At 38.3% G+C, this 24,766-nt stretch overlaps 1 protein-coding gene across 2 annotated transcripts in view; it reads right to left on the bottom strand.

The window, feature by feature from the left end:
* PREX2 (phosphatidylinositol-3,4,5-trisphosphate dependent Rac exchange factor 2) overlaps window positions 1-24,766 on the bottom strand; it is a 148,355-nt gene that overhangs the window by 99,413 nt on the left and 24,176 nt on the right. For both annotated transcript variants that reach the window (XR_012086917.2, XM_020812432.3), the window contains exons 2-6: window positions 9,762-9,833; window positions 9,558-9,680; window positions 8,910-9,014; window positions 6,485-6,586; window positions 4,537-4,698 (exon numbers count right to left, since the gene is read on the bottom strand). Coding sequence is in view for 1 of the 2 variants with exons in the window: in XM_020812432.3 (XP_020668091.3) it covers window positions 4,537-4,698; window positions 6,485-6,586; window positions 8,910-9,014; window positions 9,558-9,680; window positions 9,762-9,833 (564 nt within the window). In the remaining variant the exon portion in view is untranslated. The remainder of the gene's footprint in view (window positions 1-4,536; window positions 4,699-6,484; window positions 6,587-8,909; window positions 9,015-9,557; window positions 9,681-9,761; window positions 9,834-24,766) is intronic.

Below are 24,766 nucleotides of genomic sequence, written 5' to 3'. Positions count from 1 at the left end.
GTCTTAAGCTTCTGGAAAGAGGTTTCAAACAATGGTGAAGAAATTATAATGTCTTTTCCAACACATATTGATTCCCTAAAACCCAATCTGCCTTCTGATCGACCAGGAACACTTATGTCATATCTGGATTAAATTTCATTCTGTTTGCCCTCATCCAGTCTATTACCAATGATAGGCACTGATTTAGTACAGGATCACCTTCCATAGAGTCAGGGGAAAGGAGAGGTAGAGGTTTTCTTCAAAGATACAGATTGAATATTTTATTATAATTGAACATGTTACAGTTTAACTGTCTTTAAGGACCCATCCTATATGGCACCACCTCCCAAAGCAGGAGGTAGCCTTTAATAGTCAAAAGTCAACTCCAAAGGCTTCCACAGAGCAAAAGAGAGCCCTATGGTGCCTCAGAATCTGAAACCTTGGAGGGGTACAAAGCTTTCAGTTCTTCTACTAGCACTGAATGACTTTGTTATCCTGCTTGTGGAGCATAACTCTACACAAGAGGATTTTGCCCATTATCTTCTTCTCACAAAATTTTAATCATAACCAACACAAACTTAGTTTCATAATATTTATGTACAAGAATGCAAGTCATGCTTTGATCATCCATCACATGCTAAATATAGCCCTTTTCTTAGCTAAGCAATGTGCTAAACATTTTCTTCAGACAGAAAATCTCTAACAAGTGTGTTTCTCTGTTCTTAAGCACTACAGCAAACCAGATGTTTAGTTAATTAACGCAGCCCTTCTAGTTTAGAAGAATTTACTGCAAAAAGCCCCATAAAACATGGCTCACAAGCTATTTAAATTCAAAGTGTTCAAAGTCTTAAAGGATTTTTTAAAAGTCTGCTCTTGAATGTTTAGCAACTGAGTATTATTCTGTACCAAAGGATACCTTAGGGTACATTCAAATGTAATTACTAGCAGGAGCATGAATGTGTTGTGCTTCTATTGCTATATTTCTGAGACATAAACTGCCTCATATCAGGTCAGACACTTTTATTTTGACCAATATTTGTAGAATCATAGAATAGTGAAGTTAGAAGGGGCCTATAAGGCCATCAAGTTCAACCCCCTGCTCAATAAAGGAATACAAATCAAAGGATATCTGCCAGGTGGTTGTCTAAGTTTCTCTTGAATACCTCCAGCACCTCTCAAGATAATTGGTTCCACTGTCTTACTGCTCTAACAGTTAGGAAATTTTTCCTGACTTTTAATCAGAATTTGGCTTCCTGTAACTTGAGTCCATTGTTTCATGCTCAGCACTTTCAAATAATCGAGAACAGACCCTGCCTCTCCTCTGTATGACAGCCTTTCAAGTAGTATGTGAAAAGTGTTATCATATCACCCCTCTATCTTCTTTACTCAAGCGGTGGATTCTATCACTCCATGCTCATGCCCAATTCTTTCAGTCTTTCTTCATAGGGCTTGGTTTCCAGCCCCCAAATCATCCTTGTTGCCCTCCTCTGAACTTGTTCCAATTTGTCAACACCCTTCTTGAAGTGTGGTGTCCAGAACTGGACACAATACTCAAGGTGAGGCCTAACCAGTGCTGAATAGAGGAGAACTAGCACCTCATGGGATTTGGAAACTATACTTCTGTAAATGCAGCCTAACATAGCATTTGCCTTTTTTGTAGCCATATCACACTGTCGGCTCATATTCAGCTTGTGATCTATGACAAGTCCAAAATCCTTCTCACTTGTAGTACTCCTGAGCCAGGTATCCCCCATCTTGTAACTGTGCATTTTGAATTTTGTTTCTGTCTTCTAGGGTATTAGCTATTCCACACAATTTGGTGTCACCCACAGATTTATCAAGCATTGCTTGCACTCCTTCATCCAAGTCATTAATGAAAATGTTGAAGAGCACCGGACCCAGGACTGAGCCTTGGGGTACCCCTCTTTTTACCTCCTCCCAGTTGGAGAAGGAGCCATTAAACATCACCCTCCGAGTATGATTCTGTAGCCAGCTGTGTGTCCAGCTGACACTTGATCTATTCAGCTCACACCAGTTAGCCTGCCAATCAGAATGTCATGGGGCACTTCGTCAAAAGCTTTGCTTAAGTCAAGATATACTATGTCTGCAGCATTCCTTCTGTCTATTAGGAAGTTTAACTGATCAAAAAAGAGATCAGATTAGTCTGGCAAGATTTGTTCTTGACAAATCCATGTTGGCTTCTAGTTATTACTGCACTGTTTTCTAGGAGCTTGCATAGTGACCATTTTATATTTTGCTCCAGGATTTCCCCTGGGATTGATGTCAGGCTGACTGGCTGACTGGCTTGCAGTTCCCACTTCTCTCTCTCTCTCTCTCTCTGTCTCTCTCTCTCTCTCTTGGCCTTTTCAAAGATAGGTGCAACATTAGCCTTCTTCCAATCATCTGGCACCTCACCCATTTCCCATGATTTCAAGAAAATAATGGACAGCGGTTCTCAGAGTTCTTCAGCCAATTCTCTCCTATCTTATATTATTCCAGTTTGGTGACACCCCATTGACATCAATAGAAGGAGACAATTCACATGTAGACTATGCTCATCTGTTTTATGCCCTATTCAGTTATTATTAATCAAGTACATTTACCACAGGCATAGGGAAGGACTCTAGCTCTGCACACCTCTGCCACCATAGAAACATGGCAGTCTCCTGTTCAAATTCATCATCCTACATATGTAGGACAAAGATGAAACCAGAAACAGAGAAGCAATCCAAGAGCAATACATTTGATGCAATAATGCCAGAATAAAGATAATGGAGACACTTCTTCAAACCAATTATAATTAGAACCATTTTCAATCTTCAGTCTTTAAATCCATTTATTTTCAACTTCATTCTATTTCACTTCAGATGTTTATGATATTACAGAAGCAGATTCAATAGCCACAAGAAAACACAGGCCAGTAGGTAAGAGATAGACTTATGTTTGCAGCTGGTTTTGTCCTTTTCATGTGCTTTGGAGGCTTTTAGAACAAATATACTGTTTATAAGTCAAATTTCCTGTTCTGAGCTTTGTACATTGATCAAATTTACATGACCATGGAAAATTACAAAAGAATTTCCACACAAAAACTGAATTCGCAAAGTTATTAGTACACCATCAAAAACTACTACCTAGAAGATCCTGGAAAGAGTAGCCATAAGTCAAAACCAACTTGATATCATAATTATTAATTGTTATTTTTAAAAAGCATAGACAGCCAGATAACTTAGTAGGTTGGAGTACATGGAAACAGAGCCAGAAATCAGAAGTTTGATTCCCCATTATGCCTCCTGGAAGAAAATCTGGCCCATGTGCAGCTTTGGGACGTGCTGCATCACCACCAGAAGGACACCGTGATAAACCTCTTCCAGGTATTTTATATCTGTAAAACCCTGGGTTTGCCAAACTGGCCTTATGACACATAATTATTAATTAATTATTAGTAAACATAGACTGACTTGTCAGGTACAGAACTACCCACTGATATAATTATAAACACCTATGTATGTCAAAGCCATTATTAAGTGTATATTTCTTCATCATTTCAAATGAAGAGATAAGCAAATAAATATGAATATGATATTTCATTACTTTTATTTTTGTTATTTCTTGAAAGCAACATTCCCTCTAAGCTGCATGGGTGCACAGCGCTGTATTGGTGCCCACACCCCCAGTCAGTGTTGCCACTCATTTGATTCCAATCATGCCAGGAACTTCGAACATACAGGGCAGGGCTGGGGGAAAATTAGAGGAAATGTTGGTTGGAAGCGTTAGTGTTTTAAATTATGTGATTCTGCAGGATAAAGGCAGAGCTATATTATATCCAGAATATACAGCTGATACCAAAAACAGCAACATGTAGAACATCTTAGTGTGTAACAATGATGCAACCTTCTTTTCCCTCATCCTCCTCATCCTGGCTGCTGTCTTCAGGAAAATGGAAACTTTAAATACACATCATATAACTCTTTTTGTCCAACAAAAGCTTAATAAGATGAATGAGAAACAGGTATTTGGGGGGCGGGCAGGTACTAATCATATTGTCTAACTAAAAGACTCACACTAGAAGGGGAAGGATAGGTGGACCTCCATGAAATCAGCACCCCTTCCATCTGTCTCCACACACACACACCATGTTTTCGCCATATTGTGCTCATGAACCAAAGTAAAAGATGTGGTAACTGCTTGTAGGGTTCTATTCTATGCAAGGGAAGTCAATGATCTGAGAGGCAATGAATGGGGTAACATGCACACATACACACACAACTTAGACCACAAGCTGTCAGTATTTCAAGTTAAATAGCATTGGGAAAGAAAGCCTCCACCATTAGTTTAGAGCAGAAGATATTTCTTTTGTCATTTATGAATTCACCAAGTTCATAAATATAGTATTATTCTTAACATCAAGACGAGGACAAAGTATTCTATTTCAATGACAAATTATGGATTGTTCCCAATATGCCACATAATGTGCTATGCTAAATACAAACAGTATACCATGTACAGACTTCTAAATGTCTCCCACACCTGATAAAATGACAAATTTTATGACACTACCTCCCATCCTTCAATGTGAGATTGCCATTCTTCTAAAACTTCTAATTTTTCCATCTGTCTCTTGGCCTCATTTATGTTGGAGCAGACAGCTTTCATGGTTTGGAGAGCTTCCATTAAGGCAGAGTAGTCGCTATGTTTCTTGGGAGTGCGTTTTAACAACTCCTGTTTAAAAAATAAAGAAAAATCAATTCCTGCACTCTCAGAATAATTAAAATCAATTCTTTCACTTTCTCTGTTCATTATTGGAAACTGAGGTTGAGATTCCATGCATGCTTAATTGGAAACAATTTCTACTGAATTCAGTGGAACTTACTATCAAGTAGCACACATAGGAAAGGGCTTCATAACTGACCAGAATATTAAAACTAAATAGTTAGCATCAGTAGCCTGTTTCATTAAATATATGCTTAATCCTCCCAGTCAAATAATTGAAACTTAAAAGGCTAGGTCATGACACACTCTTGTTTGCATTTTAATGTCTTTCAAGACTACCAATTACTATGCAGTTCCTACAGCTATCCACTCAAGTTTTCCCATATGAAGTCCAATCCAAAATGCTAGAATAATTCTGAGGCTGCCTACATGCTGGCCTGTCTTTATTTCTGTGCTCAACTGGTAAACCTTTAAAAATTATAGCTGCATGAGAGTGCATCTATATTATTGTGTAGCAGAGCAAGTCAACATTCTACAGGGCAATTCTAAAGATGGGGGCAGCCCAAACCAAAAAAAAAATTATATAACTCTAAAACAGGGATTCAGATCAGAACCAAATTGGGCACAGTTGTAGCAGATAGTCTGTTCTTGCTCTGTGCCAGATTTGGGGATCTGTTTTACCAAAAAGGGTTTTTGAGTTATGATTTTTTTAAAAGTAAAACTGTTTTACATTCCCATTCAGAAGTAGGCAAACCTAAATGACCCTAGACTAAGACTAGATCACATAAATAGAAAACACCAATCTTGCTTATCTTGAAAGAAAAATTTTGGTCTCACCTAGTTTTTTTATTGGAGCTGAAATACTGAACATAAAAATGCATTTCAAATGGGAAAAGCAGCAACTTTGGTACACAATTAGGCATGTGTGGTATAGGCTTGCCAAGAAGAGATTTGTGAAATGATATATTGTAAACATTTTGGAGGGAGATACAATAGGATCCCCATATTCATGTGATTGGTATCCGCTATTTCACTTATCTATAGTTTGCCGCAACCCTTTATACAACATACAAGAGGGGTCCCTTATGGCCTTTGTTCCACCCCCATGAGGTTTTTGTCCCACCGCCTTGTATGTTATAGGGTTCCCTTGCATCCATTGTTCCAGACATCTACAGTGGATCTTGTAAACAATCCCCCATGGATATGAGGGTCCTACTGCATTTAGACACCTGCAAAACAACTAAAGTATCTCCCAATACAGATGGTTGAGTGTACTGTGCACCAGATTGCATGGGGCAGAAGCACTCCAAATTCATGTAAATTCCTTGGGAATTAACATCCAATGCAATCCAGCATCGCAGACATTTATTGGAATGCACACAGGTCATCTGAGAAACATATTGCTTCTAGACATTTTGTTTACTTTGTGGCTCCAAGCAATAGATACCTAGAGACCTTATTGAATAATTGAATATTACTCTCATTTGTCAATCACAATTTAGCAAAGAACAGCCAAAATCCCCTTCCATAAATTATGCCTACTTAAATGAGATGATAGGCAGAGGAAGATTTTTGATAATTAAGGAGTTCCTTCTCACTCAAGTCACACATCATCAGTCTCATTACATGTGAGGTGTGGGAGGAAAAAGGAACTCTTTAATTATAGAAAATCACTACCTGCTGCTAATCCCCAGCATAGGACATCATCACCTTTATGTAGATGTAATTTAGGGAGCATGATGTTTGTCTTTATATTTTCAGAATAAAATATTCTAAGCCACACAAAAATACATACCTTTAAAAGAAGGGGATATTTGCATATTCTCTGGATTGGTGTTACTAAATAACCTTCTAGCGGTACATCAGTATTATTGCGTCCTCCTAGCAGCATGCAGTTCTGTAAGAATTAAAACATTATTAATTTATCTGAAATTACCTTTTTCCATTGTTTAATCCATGTCACACTCCTCAATGTAGCTCAGCATCTCAATTCTTAAAGACTACTAATGGACTACAATCAGCTTTTCCTATGACAACCCCAGGAAGACAGTTTAAAAGTTCCACCTGACCATAAATCTCTTGTTTATCTTTTAATAGGGCATGTTGACACTACACCACACTGATTGCATAAACATGTAAGAAGGTTCATGCTGTCTGCTATTACTTTTGTAGCCCCAAACAGCTTGGCCCCTGTGCACCCCTTTACAGTGGGGTCTCTACTTAAGAACTTAATCCGTATTGGAAGGTGGTTCTCAAGTTGAAAAGTTCTTATGTTGAATCTGCATTTCCCATAGGAATGCATTGAAAACCATTTAATCCGTATCTGCTCTTTTCCGTCCATAGAAACTACAGTGGAACCTCTACTTAAGAACTTAATCCGTTTTGGAATGGTGTTCTTAAGTTGAAACGTTCTTAAGTTGAAGCAAAATTTCCCATAGGAATGGACTGAAAACCAATTAATCCGTTCTGGCTGTTTTTTTGTTATGTAGAGGTGTGTTCGTACATTGAAGCATTAGTTCCCATAGGAACTAATGCAAAGCTGGTTAATACGTACTCTACCACTAGGGGGAGAATTTTTTTAAACCTAAGATGACCTAAGGTTAAAAAAAGAGCAGGAAAGGTTTTTTTCCTGTTCTTATCTTGGATTTCTGTTCTCAAGTAGAAGCAAAATTTAGCAAATGGAGCTGTTCTTAAGTTGGATTGTTCTTAAGTAGAGACGTTCTTAAGTAGAGACCCCACTGTACAGCTCCCTGTCTAATGAAAATCAACATGAGAACATTGATCTCAAAGTCATTGTATTTAAAGAAGTACTCTCTTTTTTTGCCAGTTCAGTATGTTTTATTTGGAAGTGACTGAACTGCCGATTTAGTGAGTTGTATGTTGTTTGGCACACACAAAATTGTATTAGATATTCTCTTCTTAAGACTGCTCTTTTTTTTGAGATAAACCCATCCAAAATTTTAGACTGCAAGTTTTGCAATAAATTTACTAAGAGATTTGTCACCTCATGTTGCCCATTTCAGTTTGAAACTTTTCAGTGCTGATTTTCCAGGTTTCTAGAGAGTCAAAATTCTAAAGGTACAGTCTAATTATGTGGTCTAAGAGAGATAACCACTGCTACCAATCTGGTGAATACTAAAAATTGAATTGAAAAAAATCCTGATTTATTCTGGATTCTATTTCCTATAAAACAGGGGGAAATGAAATCTTAAACCAGGATTGTGCTGCAGTTTGTCTTAAATTAGACTTTATTTTTAAGGCACTTTATACTATGCTGTAAAATCATCACAAAATGGCAATGATCATGTGTTGGAGACACATTCTTTGAAAGTTGTCTTTGATATTCATCTAATTTACAGAATTGGATTGCTGTAGTTAGAGCACTTTCCTTCCATAGAATGCCATAGTATTTTGAGGCTTTGAAGTTTAGAAGAAGAAATAAACTCCTGGTGGAGTAAGGGACATGAAAGTAGTTTATAAAATTAAGTATGAGGCAAAGAAAGTAGACAGAGGGACCTTTTTTCTCCTTGTTTCATAATACCAACACCAGAGGCTATTCAATCAAATGGACTGGAAGCAGATTCAGAACAGATGAGAGAGCATGCTATGCAAGACATACTTTATGAAATTCAGTGCCACAAGATGTGGTGATGAGACACTAGCTCAGTTGGCAAAGTCATGAACAAAAGCTTTATCTATAGACATCAGTCATAGAGGCTAGGAAGAGGCATTATGCCAATAATTGTATTTACATCTGCAAAGGAGGTATTATGCAACTTCAGAGGCATTGTGCAAATGAATGCCAATTGCTGGGAAATTAGGTCTGCAAGAAAAGGCAGTGGTGAACCTCCTACCTGTCAGATTTGCACAACTACAATTCTCATGTCTGACCACTGGCCATGGTGCCTGCCTGAGGCTGATAGGAGCTGGTGCCAAGCAATATTTGGAGGACCATAAGTTTACTGCCTTCTCGGTGACATCTGGTTACTTCCTATGGAAAGCAGGATGCTGGACAAAAAGGCCTTTTAGTCTGATCCAGCACAACTGCTCTTTAGTTCTTCTTGTCTTTAACATGTGCACTTATAAAACAGTGTTATCAAACTGTCTTCCAATTACTTCTCTACTAAGAAGTAAGAATCATGGTTGAGTTAGACACACACTCAGGTTAGTGGATACAGGACTGAAGTTCTGGAAATAGAATACAAATAATACTATCTTACCAGTAGAAAAGTTCGTACTGTTCTTATTTTGTTAAGTTCCAGCAAAAGCTTCTGTGCTTTCTCATGGTTACTGCAATATTCATCATAAATATGAAATCTGTCCTTCTGGGAGGGTAAAAGGTTTTGATTAGTCATTTGTTAATAAATGTTATTCAATTTAAATTTTGTTAGATTAAAAAAGGAATACAAGAGTGCAATTTTGAAAAGATATGATTATAGCAATCATGTTCAATTTTACAGATAGCATTTTATCTTCTATCAGATATATCTAAAACAAAAACTGAAGCCAAACAGGAAAGTGCACATTCTCCTATGAATTTACATGGTAAATAGGTTCTAATATAACTGAAAGAAATGAAATTTATTCAGGAAAAAGTGGCTCAATCCAGGAAAGACTGCTAAAGGGTATCCTTATGACAAATCACAGTGAATCCTATATATTCTACAGAAATGGACACTGAAGCAGCAACATCTTCCTTTTAGCGGTGATTCCATTTTCCAAGTGTCCTAAAAAGACCCTATATTATGCAATCAAGTATGTTTTTGTCCTCAGAGTGGGATGTCCATGAATTACAATGTCAGCAATTTTTTTACAGTAGCAGAACAGATCAGTTAAATATGAAGCTGAAACTATCAAAGTTTACATACAAAACGAAGAAAGCAGGTTCCCACTTCATGTTGAGCACTAGGTTCAGGATGCAGACATTCTTCAATCCTAGAAAGGAAATTCTTGTGCAATTCAAGAATATCTTCAATATTTGAGAACAATGTCTGTGAAGAAGAAAATGAGTGTATAAATATATATTGGCAAACAATGCTTTAAAAAAAGAGTGAGAACAATTACTAACTAACCTTAACTGTTTCCTCCGTAATGTTTTTATCAACTTTAGAAACAGCCCATTGCATTATTCTGTGAAGAAATGCCTTGAGAAAGAAAAAAAGCAATAGTCAGGGCACTGAAGAAGCACAGGGCATACAAATGAAAAAGTGTTGAATTAATATAGTACAGTAGTTTCATATGCACTGTTGTAGAAGAGGCTTACCGCAATAGATTCACAAAGTGAATTATCATTACAGTAGTGTTAAGATCAAAATTGAAAAATGCAAGTCTATATATCAAATTAGGTATAAATGTATATGAATGAGGTGCAAATACTTTTAATATGAATATGAATATGAATAAATATTTAATTATCCAGAAAAATGGTAACAGTTAAAAGTCATTTCAGAGATGTGTTTCTTGCTACATCATAATGCTCCATTTTGTGTAGGTGAAGGGAACAAGCATGAATGCAAAATGTAGCATGTAACATGGCTCTCAGGTCAGTGCACACTCTTTAAAATAAAAAGTAAATAAAACTTCTGTGCAAAATGACACGGAAGATTATGAAAGACGTCATCGAATTCTTTGATCCCTATGCAGTCATTTAGTGCCAAGACTTGATAGTCTGTTACAAGTGCTCAGTACTAATAACCAAGTGAAAGACACTTTTCTAAGCAATCATATGGGAGGGGGGAATTAATTGATGTCGTCATCATCAAGTTCCCTGAAGAACCACTTGTTCTCAAAGGCATGCAAAGGTCCCAAAGGAATTCTTCCCAGCGAGTTCTCTCCCAATCTGATGAACAATGCACACAGAGGCATGTTCATCAAGACATTGGCATGGGAGTAAAGAATGAAATCCTCAGAGGCTACATTTGTGATCACACATACACAACCAACAGCTACTATTTTAGCTTTCAAACCTAAATAGTTAAAATGCATTCACACATTTAATGTATAAGTCAGTTTTTGCATTAGGACTAATAATCAATTTGAAGAAAAACAAAGCAAGAATTAGGCACAATTTCAGTACTTCCAAACATATAATTAATTAAATACAATAAACATAACAGGATAAACTATAAGTTAGAGAGAAGCTCTACATCCTTTTGAGGATACTAATTAGTCCAGAAAATTACAAATGGTGCCATGGAATATGGTTCCAGTATGGGCCACCAACATGTAAAGATGGTGATTTAAGGTGTATAAATATTACCTTTTCACATGACATTGCATCATAAAGCCAGGAACAATGAGAGCTACATGGAGCATAATAAACTCTACTTATATTTGAAAATATGTAATATTATCTATTATATGAAAAATAGTTGGTGGCTAAATTTACAATGAACATCAAATGTTGGTATTCTTTCTCCAATTAATGTATTCAAAGCCCAAATGTTCTTTTCCCAACAATGAGAACATGGACTCTCTTCACTTACTCATTTCAGGCAGTGGACACTCCATCTCCAAAACAGACGTTTATTTGCTTACTCTTTTTTTCAATGAAACTCTTAAGTTGTGTTTTTCCAAGTTTCCAGGTGGTTCCTGGATGTATGTATGGTGTAATTTGCAGGAGGGCCCTATTGAAGTGCTACAGACCAACAGAGAAGTCCCAGAAATTTCAACATTGGTACTCATGTGCACTCATGGAGGGGTACTTTCCAATCTTCCTCTCATGCAAGCTCCCCAACTCTCACTGAAGAACCCTCCTGGAAGATCAGGCAAACCCTGCCCCAAGACACAAAATAACACTGAGGGCAGCTGAGAGGTAAACTGAGAAAAATCTGGCAGAGGCTCCATGTGGAAGGGTAGGTTTTATATATTATTGGAATAACAACATTATCATACTTCAGCTTTCTTTTATGATAATAACTTTCTTACTACTGTGCTTCTTGCATAGTTTTAATTGTTAATAAATGTATACAAAAGACTGCTGGAAAATTCATTGCAGTTATTGGTTCATTTTCTGCTAATCCAAGTTTGTTTATACATTTTTAAAGTCATTGTGTGCAATCCTGTTGCACAGCTCTGAATGCACAATAATGATAATGTCGTAAACAGCAATAAGTCACTGCTGAGTAAAAGCTTCATTTGACAATTTTAGAGTATACATGAGTTTAGGTTTTCCTTGCACTGTATGCAAGTCACATGCACCCAAAATTGCCTTTAAACAGCAAGGATTTGTGCAATAGGACTTGAGCCACTGTTTACTGTACATTACAAAGATATTCAATTTTAGTTCAATAAATTTCTAATAATTTTACCTGCACAAATGCTGCTTAAGGTACAAATATATTTTAAAGTGTTCATTCATTTCAGCATTAATTCTTTTGTTCTATTCATTTATAAGTAACTACAAACTTATATTTTAAATAATTATTTATTTACTTAACAAAATATTTCTGACTTTAAAATACATAGATATTCAAAGGCTTAGCAATAAATGTATAAATGTCCTGCTGGTTGTGAGGAAATGAAAGGAAATTCACTTATTCTGGTCCCACCTTAAATTATAAGAGCTCTTCCTCACAGTTATAAATCCCTGTTAGAGCATACTCACATCAACACAATATCTTCTGTTTCCAGATAATTTCAATACTGGAAGGTTAATAAAAGACAAAATAGCATACTATTGAACTGAATAAGCAATGTAATATATGTTTCCTTTGAAAAATATACTTTTTCTTATATGAGCTGCAATCCAGTAGTACATTTCAACTAGAGCAGATCACCGAATCAGTGGGGATTTGATGAATTAACTTTTCTATAAATTCAACTGATTCAGTGGCCCTACTCTAATTGTGACTTACTATTGGATTTCAACCATTCTAGGTAAAATATGGAGAATATCAAGTTTGGAGAATATCAAGTTTTTACCTGAAAGTTGGGGGGGGGTACTTATTTAGATGCAGCAAATCCTATACCCCAACTGTTGGTAAATATAAATTTCAACCCTGGTAACAGAAATATTGCAGAGTTTTCAGAAAATACAGGGATTGGGTTGTCTGCACAATACACTTAGCCAGAATTGCTTAAAATGTTGGCTGTTGGGAAATGGGTAGTATGCTGGGGCTTTACTCTTCCCTCAAAAGGAAAGCTAAAGAAACCAGCAACTTCCCAAGGCAGAAAAACAAATGTTACATCATAACACAGACTTTTAGCTTGTATCTCTTCGAAGAAGCAAGGGTGTGAAGTTAGGATATGATGCTGACATACAAATCCATGCTTGTTAGAAGAATGAACTGCCAGGATCTGTATTTAGATACAATGCTAAAGTTTTTCTGCCCTAGTATTGTTCCGTCTCCTTCAGCCTCCTCTTTCTTAATAGAAGGAACCAGCTGGAACAACTGAATGGAAGAATATTACCCTGACCATTACTAATAAACCACCATTCTCATCAATTCTGGGTTAAGAGTTTTGTGTCAACACACGTTGTTTCATATACACATGAATTAGAATTTTAATTTTCATAATCCAAATAGGAAGGATCTCAGTTTTAAATCTACATTAAGCCATTCTTGAACATCACTTTAACTCTGGCATAACAAAGCCTTATCGTTCAAGATGAAAACATGATATACTGATAGCCATTACTTTTCAACAACTATATTGCATCTAACTCAGAAAATCATTCATATTTTGCTTAAAATAAGTGAAGTCATTTTGACAGGTTTTTTTCCCCTGCTGAAAACAAACTATTATTTTCTCCCTCTATCTGAGAATCCTAAATATTATAACTGTGGCTTAGGGACAGGTACAGATTGCTCTCAAAGAACAGAATCAATAGGCTTTCGACTTGGTTCTATATTTCATATTCACTAAGACTTCAAGTTTTTTTTTTCCTTTTTACACTTTCTTCATTTTTTACAAAGCTTTGGAAATACCGAATAGTCTCATTTTTAAATTAATTTTCTCAACTAGGGATGCTTTAAATGAAAATCTGAAGAATAAATTGAGGAGGCTATTCATATACTCCCATTACAAGCAGAAAACATTTTGTGTTCCTTGATGTATTTCAGTATCACATATGTGTTACTAATCTATCAAGCAGTATAATATTTAGTGTTGTTGTTGTTTAGTCTTTAAGTCGTGTCCGACTCTTCGTGACCCCATGGACCAGAGCACGCCAGGCCCTCCTGTCTTCCACTGCCTTCCGGATTCTCTATTTGTGTGATAGCTTTGAAGGATGGTTGATTCAAAGGATACACATATGATATTATTTGGAATGGATCAGCATGCTTCCCTTCACAACAAAATGTATGTTTTCTATGTCTATTAACAGAGCCAGCAACAGAGATAGAGGTCAATCATGCTGCTGTCTGATACTGTACAAAAAGGCTTTTCTTTCAGTAGTTCAGCAGCTGGACAGCCACCTGTTTTCCCTTCTTGGCTTCAGGGCCGAAGTCCGTAACAAAACTACAAAATCCACCATTCACATGAGTAATATTGTAAGCACCTAAGATCAACTTTTGAAAATACTAATGTTCAAGTAAATAATTCAAAAAATCCTACACATGTACATAATATTTATGGGTATAATATTCACATAAAAATGCTCTTTGACGCAGACTAAATTCCAGATCTTTGATCCAAGCATACCTTTGGATTGTCCTCTCATTCCCACATACCCACAATGATGAATCATAAGCACCATTGCATTTCTACTCCTTAATTATCAGGCAAATAGGCTCTACTACGTCAAAGTAATGCTATATATGAATGAAACAGGTATAAGTCCCATGATTCAAAGAATTATTCCAAAATGTGTGATTTCAAAAACAAACGTACTTCTTGTTTTGTTGGTTATGTTTTGAAATCCATCCCAGGTGTTCTTTGTTACATTTCTTACATCTCTAGCTTTATGTCTATTTATTATTTTTTTATTAACTCTTCTATCTGTATGCTTTTAACTTTTCTATGCCAATAAAGATTACTTTGGAAAAAAAAATTTAGTTAGATTCTATCTCCAACAAGAAAAAATAGTAGGTACAAGCTAAATAAATAAATGGAAACGGTTGTCTGTAATTTAATAACTCCATTAAAGTATTACTATCATATAAGTTAGTTCTTAACATAGCAAAGTACATACTGTGTTCTCCATTTAGATTTCACCTATAAATTTATTTATTTATTTATTGCATTTATATGCCGCCCATCTAGACATAGTCTACTCTGGGCAGTATAAATCTATACTGTGGCCACTTGTTACTGAACACAAAGTTGTAATGTGAGTGTGTGCAACATTCAATACTTTCACTGTGATATTTTTTACAATGTCTGAATCTTGGTCTCTTTGTTAATATTGTGGCTACATAAGAGATGCCAAGAACATGCTTCAGAGGTATTCTGTCACACAAGAGGTGGCTATTCAATTTGTGAGGTTTTATTTTTTTTTAAATGCATCTCATATTTCCATTAATAAAAACCTTTGCAACAGATTTGCATGGTCACAAACCCGCTGGAAATACATTATGCTGCCTCTTAGAAATGAATATCTATCTGATTACCATGAGCTACCCAAACTTAGCTAATAAATGAAATAAGGAAATTTCATGAGAACATAGAAAAATAAGGCCAAAATTTATTCATAGAAAATACAATAGCATTACTGCTAACATAACAGTTTCTTGGTTTAAACAATACTATATTGTGAAATGGAATTACTATTTCTCTGCAGGTTGGTACTTAGGAAAAAAAGAACAATTGGCTTCAGGTAAGTTACTACAATCTATTTCCTAAGAAACTATTTTAAAAAAAAATGATAAGAGAATATTCCTGGTAGAAAACTGATGGGAGCTGTACTGCATTACTACATTTATATCATGGTAATATAAGGAGATGACTGTCCAGATATTGCTGACATAAAGTAACTCTGCATCAAATTTATGTCTAATCGGAAATGGCAAGTTCCATACAATTTGCTATTTCTGGTAACATCAGGTATTTTCAGGGGGACACAAAGACGTTTTTACATCTGTCACAAAGATCGTCACAGAGGTGATTTTACCAGAGATTTTTGAGGTCACCCAAGAGCCAAGCTGTAGTCTTGGAAAGCTCATGATGCACTTTCACAACCAGCTACTAAGAGAGGGTGATCAGACAGCAGCATTTAAACAAGAAGAAGGCTGGTAAGTGCAAAGGACGGGTAATCCATGGGACTTTTCTCCTCCAGGTGGCCTAATTTCCTGTTCTGGAGCCCAGCCAAGGAAAACTTGAATCTACATGGGAAGGGAGCAAGTGCCAAGGAGAATCAATGTGCAGATTCAGCATTAAGTGCTCATGGTTTCTGTCTTTTCACTGTACTTCCCCATATTAGCGTGAAATATTGTGTTTCTCTTGTAACATCCAGACTGATAGGTCTAACTGCCAAATCAGAAATGTTATGGATAATATATAGTACTTATTCTGATGTCTCTTATGATACCCATACAACTACTCTTTTGAATAATACAGTAAGCAGTCTTAAGCACCCACTGCTTCTACCCTTTGACTGCATTTCCCAGGCCTTATATTCATATTATCATGAGAAGGAAATATGGGGTCTGAAGCCTTATGCTGCCTTCATAACATTTAGACTGATACATCTAACTCCCAAAACATTATGGAAAAGATATAATCCTCCTTCTGATGTAGTTTATGATGCTTGTACAGTTATTGCTTTAAATCTGGGGTCTCAAACATGCGTCCCATTTGCGGGCGGCCGGTAGTTTGTGGTCCCCGTCTTGCCTGCCTCCTGAAGCACCCATGCATCCTCTGCTGTCAAAAGTCAAAAAAAGCCTCACCTCAATCGCTGGATCTCTCCCAAGACAGCACCTCTTGCACCCTCCATCCGGAACTGCAGCCTGCCAGCCAGCCTGCCTGTCTGCCGGCTGGCAAGCTGCAGTTCCGGATGGAGGGTGCAAGAGGCGCTGTCTTGGGGGAAAGCCAGCGAGTGAGGTGCACTGCTGGCCCTCTTCCCTGAACGCTGCTGAGCGATGCCTGAGAGCAAAGCTCGCTCCCGGCCCGTTCTCGAAGAGCGCCTCCAAGTCGCCAACAGCGGCTGCTGCCGCTGCCACCTCTTCCAGGGAAGCGGCTCTCTGACTCTCTTGGCACCCCCAGCACCAGCCTGGCCAGCGGCCACCTCAGCACCCAACAGTGCTTCCTCCTCCTGCTCCTCCTCTTCGTCCTGCTTCAGCCGCCTCGGCTCTGGAGGCTGCCTGGGCTCACCTCACAAAGTTTACTCCCCTGTCGTGGTGGGGGTAGCTGCTGCTGCTGAGTGCGCCTTTTTTTTTTTTTTTGACGGGGGCCTTCAGAGGAAGGTTGCCGGACCTCCATGTGTGTGTGTGTGTTTGTATGCATGTGCGTACCTGTGGGGGAGCGCCCTGTTTTGTTTAATTTCGCAGGTACCAGTGGGGGCTTTTCTCCTTTGGCAAGGTGAATTCTGTGAGGGTTTTTTTTAAATTTTATATCGTGCCCTCCCCCCCCAGGCGGTCGCTAGGGCTCCCTCCCTTCTCCGCTTCTTTGTCTGCTGCTGGTGGTGGTGGTGGTGGTAGTAGTGAAGAAGGAGCCGGAGGGGGCCGTGGCCAGCGCCCCTCCTCCTCCTCCTCCTGGGAGCCCCAGCTGGGCTAAGGAAACTCCTGGGCAGCTTCCTCGGGCTCTTGCTCCGCTTAGCGGAAAATCTGATGCGGCACAGCCTCACCCAGACTCTGCCTCCAGTGACCCCCAGGTAAAATTGAGATTGAGACCCCTGCTTTAAATAAAACAATAAATGCATGTGAAAACAGAGCATAATGAAGATACAAAGCTGCCTCGCACCAAGTTAATCTATTAGTTCTTCTAGGCCAGTACTGTCTAATAGTCTGACTGGCTACAACTTCCCAGGATCTCAGACAGGGACTTGCCGTAGAAATTGGATGAATAATGAATGTCAAAGTAAGTGACTGCATGCCCATGATCACTTCTAAATGTCTGTTCCATCACAACCAAGACACACATGCCTTCATTTCAGTTTTCTGCCTTTCTAGACAAGAACAGCAAAGCAGTGAGCAGTTCTAAAAATGCTGAGGATGTAGGGTTAAATGCTGAAGCAGCAGAATAATTACTTTACCAGCATATGAAGTTCCATAATTCATGTCAGTAACTTAATTCCTTCATGCACCACTTCAGAATACGACATTTAAAGTATAGTAATATATATTCAATCCTAAACCATCTGTTTTAATAGAAATCTAGGTGGATTCCCTTTCAGCAGTCAAAGAATCCTCCTGAATACTAACTGTACTCAGCTGGACACAAGTAATTCATAGGTCTGAACTAATAAAATAAGAAATTATTTATAGTCAGCTCAACTATCTTAATATCTTTTCAATACACAAACTCGATCTAAGGTATTTTAATTTAAAAAAAACTGAATTAAAATATCTTAACACATGTATCACAAGCAAACAAAATCCTATGAGACTTGGCTCAGTGACAGCAAATGGACCTTAAAGCATAAAGATGATGTGCTGTGGCTGTTCTGTTTTGTTAACACAGAAAAAGCTTCCTGGAGAATCTTTCTTCTCTGTAAACTACCCTGTGAGTACATTGTGATTTTTGTGGGAATTGTTTCAATTTTTTATGGCGGGGGGGGGGGGTTAGAAGGGATTTTTAAAAATATATTATTGTAAACTAGAGAACTGCCAGTTTGGTATCGGACAACCAAACAGGTGTTCTGCAGTTTGGTGTCCCCCTCCCCCCCCAGCAGGTACCCACTTGGTTGGAAGCAGCATCCCAGCTTCCTTGCCCCATCTCCTCCACACACTGCCTCTTAAGTGGGCACCTTCAAGATCGGGCAGGGCACTGAGCTGCGGAACATCTGTTCAGCCGTCTGCTGAAACCAGCATGAACCGCCAAACCAGCAGTTTGTGCCCATCTCTATTGTAAACCACCCAGAGCAGTGGTTTGCCACTAGATGGGTAGTACATAAATATAACAAACAAATGCTATCTAAAATATATTTGCACAAAATCCATCACAATACTAGAATCTGGGGTCATCCAATTCACCTAAATAATGGAAGACTCAGAACAGCTAAAAGAAAGTACTTCACACTGTGTGTAGTTGAAGTACACACAATCACAAGATGTTAGTGATGGCTCCCATCCTGTACCACATTTGGATGAGATTGCAAAAGTTCACATAACATGAGGCCATCAATGTTACTGGTCATAATAACTAAATATTTCTCCTAGTATCAGAAACAACACATCTCTGCATACCAACAGGTGGAAAATAGAAGAAGAATGTTATTGTGCTAGTGGGCTTTCCATAAGCAAACCAAAGGCCTCCAGCTTCAACCACACTGAATAGCTGCACCCTGCTTAGCTAGCTGACTTGCTGTGAGAAGCTGGTTTGCTCAGACAAAGCACCACTTAAAACTAACCAATTTGTCCCTATTTGCATATAGCAAGACATAGCCAGAAATAAAAACAAATGCTTCTGCCTTCCTCATACTGGAGGTGGACAGCAGAATGCAGAGATCATGAGCTCAAGGCCAGTTGACACAGCAATAAATTATAGTTGAGGGTTATGTCTCAACTCAGCCAATGGCTTCTTGTCCTGCTAACTTACGAAACAGTTCCTCTCTTACATCCACTACTACTTATGTGAATGTTTGTAAGAACTGCTATCCTAATTAGATTCATTTCTTAACTGTCTTTTTCTTGCACTATGTAACTATGTGTGGCTATAATTACTCAGCTATTCACTAGTTACTGCAGGGGCAGTAGGTTTCGTGCTTTAGCTTTCCACCATTGCCAAAAACACTACCAAAATGTAGTCTCCATGTTGCTCTCTTAAAAGATTTTAAAGAGCAGCATGCTCTGCTTCCTACATTACACTAAAGTAGTGGCATAAGTTCTCCTTTCACTGGTAAATTAATTCTGAAAGGAAAAGACTATTATTAAGAACAAGGGAGCTCTATGGTGCTTGTTAGACTTGGACAAGAGCTACTCTTTTCTTCTCTGTCCAGTTGTCTGTCAGTAAAGGAGGTCACTGTCTCTACGCCAGGCTGTAGCAGCTGTCCAAACACCACCCACTACTTGAAAGTAGTGCATGGAATCTCTTAGTGTTCATACACGCAAGCTGCCATAAAAGAGACAGCCTACACAGTGGGGGTGGGAGTGGAATGGTGAACAGGTCTGTTCTTAAAACAGTAGTACTAAGACCAGCTAGTGAAGGGGAACTAATTGCCATTCTTTTTTCTGAGCTTGAATGAGCATCAATAGAAGCTGGAATAGATAAACTGATCCTATTACTCTTGTCTACCACCACAACACTGTTACATAGTCCTAGTCTGTCACTCTATACATTACACAACATTGGGTATCCCCTGATCAATATATAGACTCCAATATGTTGCACAATATTCAATTTTTAGCACAGTTTTGGAGCATGTGGTGTTTTCCCAGTTCTAGAGGTTTCTCGATGAAGTGGATTATCTAGAGCCATTTCACTCTGGCTTCATGCCTAGTTATGCAACAGAGACAGCTTTGGTTGCCTTGGTGGATTCCCAACACTAGGAACTAGACAGGGAGAGTGTGTTGGTTCTGCTGGACCTCTCATGGCTTTCAATACTATTCACCAGGTTATCCTTCCTGTATGGCCAAACTCAAAAAGAGATGTTGAAGGAATCTTGATCATTGAGTTCATCCTGGTCTCTGCTGTCCCTCAGCATACCCCCAGGTATGCTGGATCCTGGCTCATGAAAATAGCCAGGGGTGAGGGTAGGCATAAAAGTGGAGTAGATGAAGAGCTGAAGGACTCTTTTCAGGGGTGCAACATGCCTAAGCGAGGTGGTATGAGAACTTTGTTGCCAGAACCATCCCTGAAACACAGCACAATCAGACTACAGTGGTGCCTCAACTTATGAACGTCCCTACTTATGACCATTTTGAGTTCTGACCAGCTCCAGCCGCAAAATTTTGCTTCTACTTGCAATCGGAGCTTCCACTTCCAAACAGAAAAAGGCAAGGGGAAAAGGTGAGAAATTCAAATTGCTAACTGTAGGTGGTGACATGGCTGCTTCTTTGTAGCTCTTTCGCTCCAACAATTAGAGAGTGTGCGTCATCATCGGAGGCTTGGGACTGCCTCCTGCTTCTGAGAGTGTGTGTGTGTGTTTGCAGGGAGGCTTCGGGCTGCCTTGTAGGGTACAGTGCTGTTTTCTCCTTTTTAAAAACTGTTCTGGGTGTTTTTTGCAGTGTGTTTTTTTGCTGGGGAGTTATGTTTCTGTGCTGTGATGGGTCTTGGGGGGTGTATTTGGTTTTTTGTTCCCCCCATTTCCAATGGGTCTTGGGGGGTTTGGTTGCTTTTTGGATTTCCCCCCCCCCCATTTCCGATAGGTCTTGTGAGGCTTCCTTGCTTTTTGGATTTTTTCCCATTTCTGATGGGTCTTGGGGGGGTTTCCTTGCTTTCTGGATTTCCCCCTTATTTTCGATGGGTCTTGGGGAGTTTGTTTGCTTTTTAGTCTCCCCCCCATTTCCGATCTTGCACAATCTGCTTGATTGCTTTTTGCTTTGTCTTGTTTGCATTTGCAATGGGTCTTGCACGCTTGATTTCTTTTCTTTCCCCTTCCCCTTCGGCTGGAAGGGATTAATTGTGTTCCGACCAGTCAGAACACATTAATTGCATTTCAATGCATTCTAATGGGAAAAGATGCTTCAACTTACAACCATTTTGTGTTACGACCATCTTCCTGAACCAATTAAGTTCGTAAATCGGGGCACCACTATATATTGAATTCAACCCTCAACTGGGTCTCAAAAATCTAATTGGTGGCCAGGATGAATTTGCATAACTATTGCTAGCACACCAACTAGACCCATATGCTGAGATGCCTGACCTAGCCATACTCGTGTTGGAATTTTTCACCCTTGCGTGCTACTTCTAGTAGTTATGGCTGGGTGACCGTCTATCACTAACAGCACTAAGCAATAGTTCTTTTTCCTGACTCTCAGTTCAGAGAGAACCATGCCTCTCTGCTAAGAACTTTTCCCCTCTTTTTTGTCTCTTGGCATCAGTCAGTCTGTTCGACCCAGTGAGTTTGTTGAGGCCTCTTGTTGAAAGGAGTCAGTCATGTTTTTTCTCAGGTTGCTCTTATTTGTTCACTGTAAGTAAATAAAATATTTTATTCTTTCTCCTAATAATGTCTCAGAGTGAGTTACAGAGACTGTAAGTGTCAGTTGATGAGAAAAAGAGGTAGACTACTCTGGGAAACTTAAAGCTAATTCTATGAATCCCTGCACTTTTGATGTGCAGCTAGAGTTTAACCAGAAATTCAGAATCCTGCAACAACTTATTACCCCATCTGAATTACTGTAAAATATTCTGTCTGGCCAAATATTTGAAGAAGGTTCAACAAATGATGTGCTGAGCTTCCAAAATGTCAGAATGCCAACTTAGAACTGGCTACAGAAAGCACGGAGTTCCTTTGTTATAAAACAGCTTTACTGGCTCACTATTTATTACTAGGCACAATTTTAAAAATTGGTAAAGGTCTATATAGTTCTTTATGATATAGTTCCAGCCTCCCTGAGGACTATATTATCCCATATAAATCCAGGCTCTGGGATCTTCAGATTAAGGGGGTTCTACTCCGCCTGCATCTGACCTGCTAATGGTTGGTGGAGACCCATGAGGGGATTTTGCCAGCAGTTTCTCACTGACCTCTTATCTGTTACCCAACTCTAGCTTGCAAATATCTTTTATATTTAGGTAGGCTTTAGACAACTGAATAGTATCTAACCAATAGATTGACAGACTGACTGACTGACTGACCGACTGTACAGGTGCTTTATTTACCTATGTGATGTGTTTTAAATTACATTTTTAATCTAACAATGTTTTGTTTGAATTTGCTTGTGTTTTAATTGTATTTTGTTTTGCATTGTCTTGAGCCACATTGAGTTCCATTTTAGAGGACAGAAAAAGCAGGATACAAATCAAACAATTAAATACCTAAATATTTCAATGACTTTTTTAAAAACTTAAAAAGTTTTTTAAAAGACCCCTTTAATGCCTACATTTCACATTATGGTTCTCACTGAAGTAAAGTGGCTGCTACAAATAACAAAGATTTTGATTCTAAGCAGCAGCATGAACTTAAGCTGAAAACTATTGTACAGGGACTTCTTTGAGAAGTCTGGGCTAAGTGCCATCATTGCAGTTGTGAATGAAATGGCATGAGCTGTGCACCCATTAACTTTTTCCAGCCCTCCTCCCTCAAGATCCTTTACTGTTTCCTTTGCCTGGAAACCAGAGGAATCAGCTGCTTCTCAGTGAAAGGCATGCAGTGGCTTCAGAAGCATCCTCTTAATGTTCCTCTTGTTGTGTTTTAGCACCTGTTCTGTACATTACCTTGCAGGACAGCTCTCTGCTTGAAATATAGGAAAACATGACAGGAAACTGCTATCTAAGCCTCTGTCACAGCAACACCAATGTTACTACTGTACACATACTGGGCAATATATTTACTGCATCACTTTTTAAAAATTGCACATAACACAAGTTTTCAAGTTCTCCAAGCAAAGGACTTTTGAAACTCCAAACTTTATACCATCACTAGACAAATATAGTATAAAATCTAGAGTTAAGGCAGATATACAGTATTGCCCATGACTGATGAAGCTAGATTACAAACAAAACAAAATGAAATGTGTATTTGACACGAGACAGAGGTAACAAAGGTGTCGATCATTCTTCCATATTCTGCAGATAAAAGGTATCTTTGTTACTTCTGCTTTACGTGAATCTGAACTCCATTTTGCCCGTCTGAGTCCACGAGTAAACGGTATTACACCCAATTTTTGAACTACTTGCCTTAACTCCAACAAACACCATGTTTGTTTGATGAAGAGTTTTGGAGAACTCAAAAGCTTGCCTTATTTATAACCACTTTGTGATCCAATAAAGGTACTGACCAATCTTGGGCTCTGTTGCTATGAATGGATCACAGAACCTTTATTTTGTACTCTTTTCAAATTATTCTCACAATGCAAGCTTCCACAGTGCTCCTCCATGGACTACCCAAAAACATCTCAACTCAGTTCAGAAGCAAAAATGTGTGCTGCTTGTTTAATTTGTTATTGGCACGACCAGCAGCTGCCATAGTACTTATTCATCAGCCAGCTTCAGTGTCCAAGACCCCATTTCATATACCAGGAATTCTACTACTGATGCCAGCAATTAGAATTCTACTTCACAAAGAAGCAAATCCATTGATGAGAACAACATACAGTAGTTTAAACTCTAGCTGTTTCACACATACAAATACTTTACTGCTTCATTGCCAATCAGACTGTACATATAAACAGAAATTAAACCACTCTTTAAAAATAGTATTTGGCATCTAATGTATATACATATAGACAATCAGAAGAACATAAAATAATAAAATAAGCAATCTCGAACAAGCATCAAGTTGTGAAATTAGCTCCATCATATCATGGCTCGTTTAATGAATTTAGGAGTCCTATAGGATATAGGCCGCTCAGAGTGGTCGGAAGACCAGATGGGCGGGGTATAAATCAAATAAATAAATAAAAATAAATAAAGATCTATATTATTTATGCCAGCTAGCAGAAATAAAATTGAACATAAAGGGGAATTGTTCTTGATCCTGGTTGTTAAAGGTTTAAGATAGTTATCCCTCAAATCTGCATACAGAGGGCATTTTGTTAGAAAACATACCATGCCTTCCATCTTAAAGCATCCTACTGGGCAATATCTGCCTGTACCATATAACATCCTTAAATCACTTTCAACTGTAATGAGTTAAATCTGTATTTAGTTAGCAGTTGTCTCAGTTTGTGTGAGCTAATAAGGGACAAATGTGAAGGCACCTTTCCAAAAGGCAAGGGAAATCTTTTGTATAGCCTACTGGAGTGGCAGCTAACTACAAACACCATGGCAGTCTGGATATCAATATAATATAATCTTTTAATAATGTCTTTCACATGCATACATTTCAGAAATATGCTATTTTTAAAACTTTCATTCATTGTATTATTTTTCA

The sequence above is a fragment of the Pogona vitticeps genome, chromosome 4 (assembly GCF_051106095.1).
Source record: "Pogona vitticeps strain Pit_001003342236 chromosome 4, PviZW2.1, whole genome shotgun sequence".
Taxonomy (NCBI): domain Eukaryota; kingdom Metazoa; phylum Chordata; class Lepidosauria; order Squamata; family Agamidae; genus Pogona; species Pogona vitticeps.
This window is presented reverse-complemented; position numbering and strand designations above follow the sequence as displayed.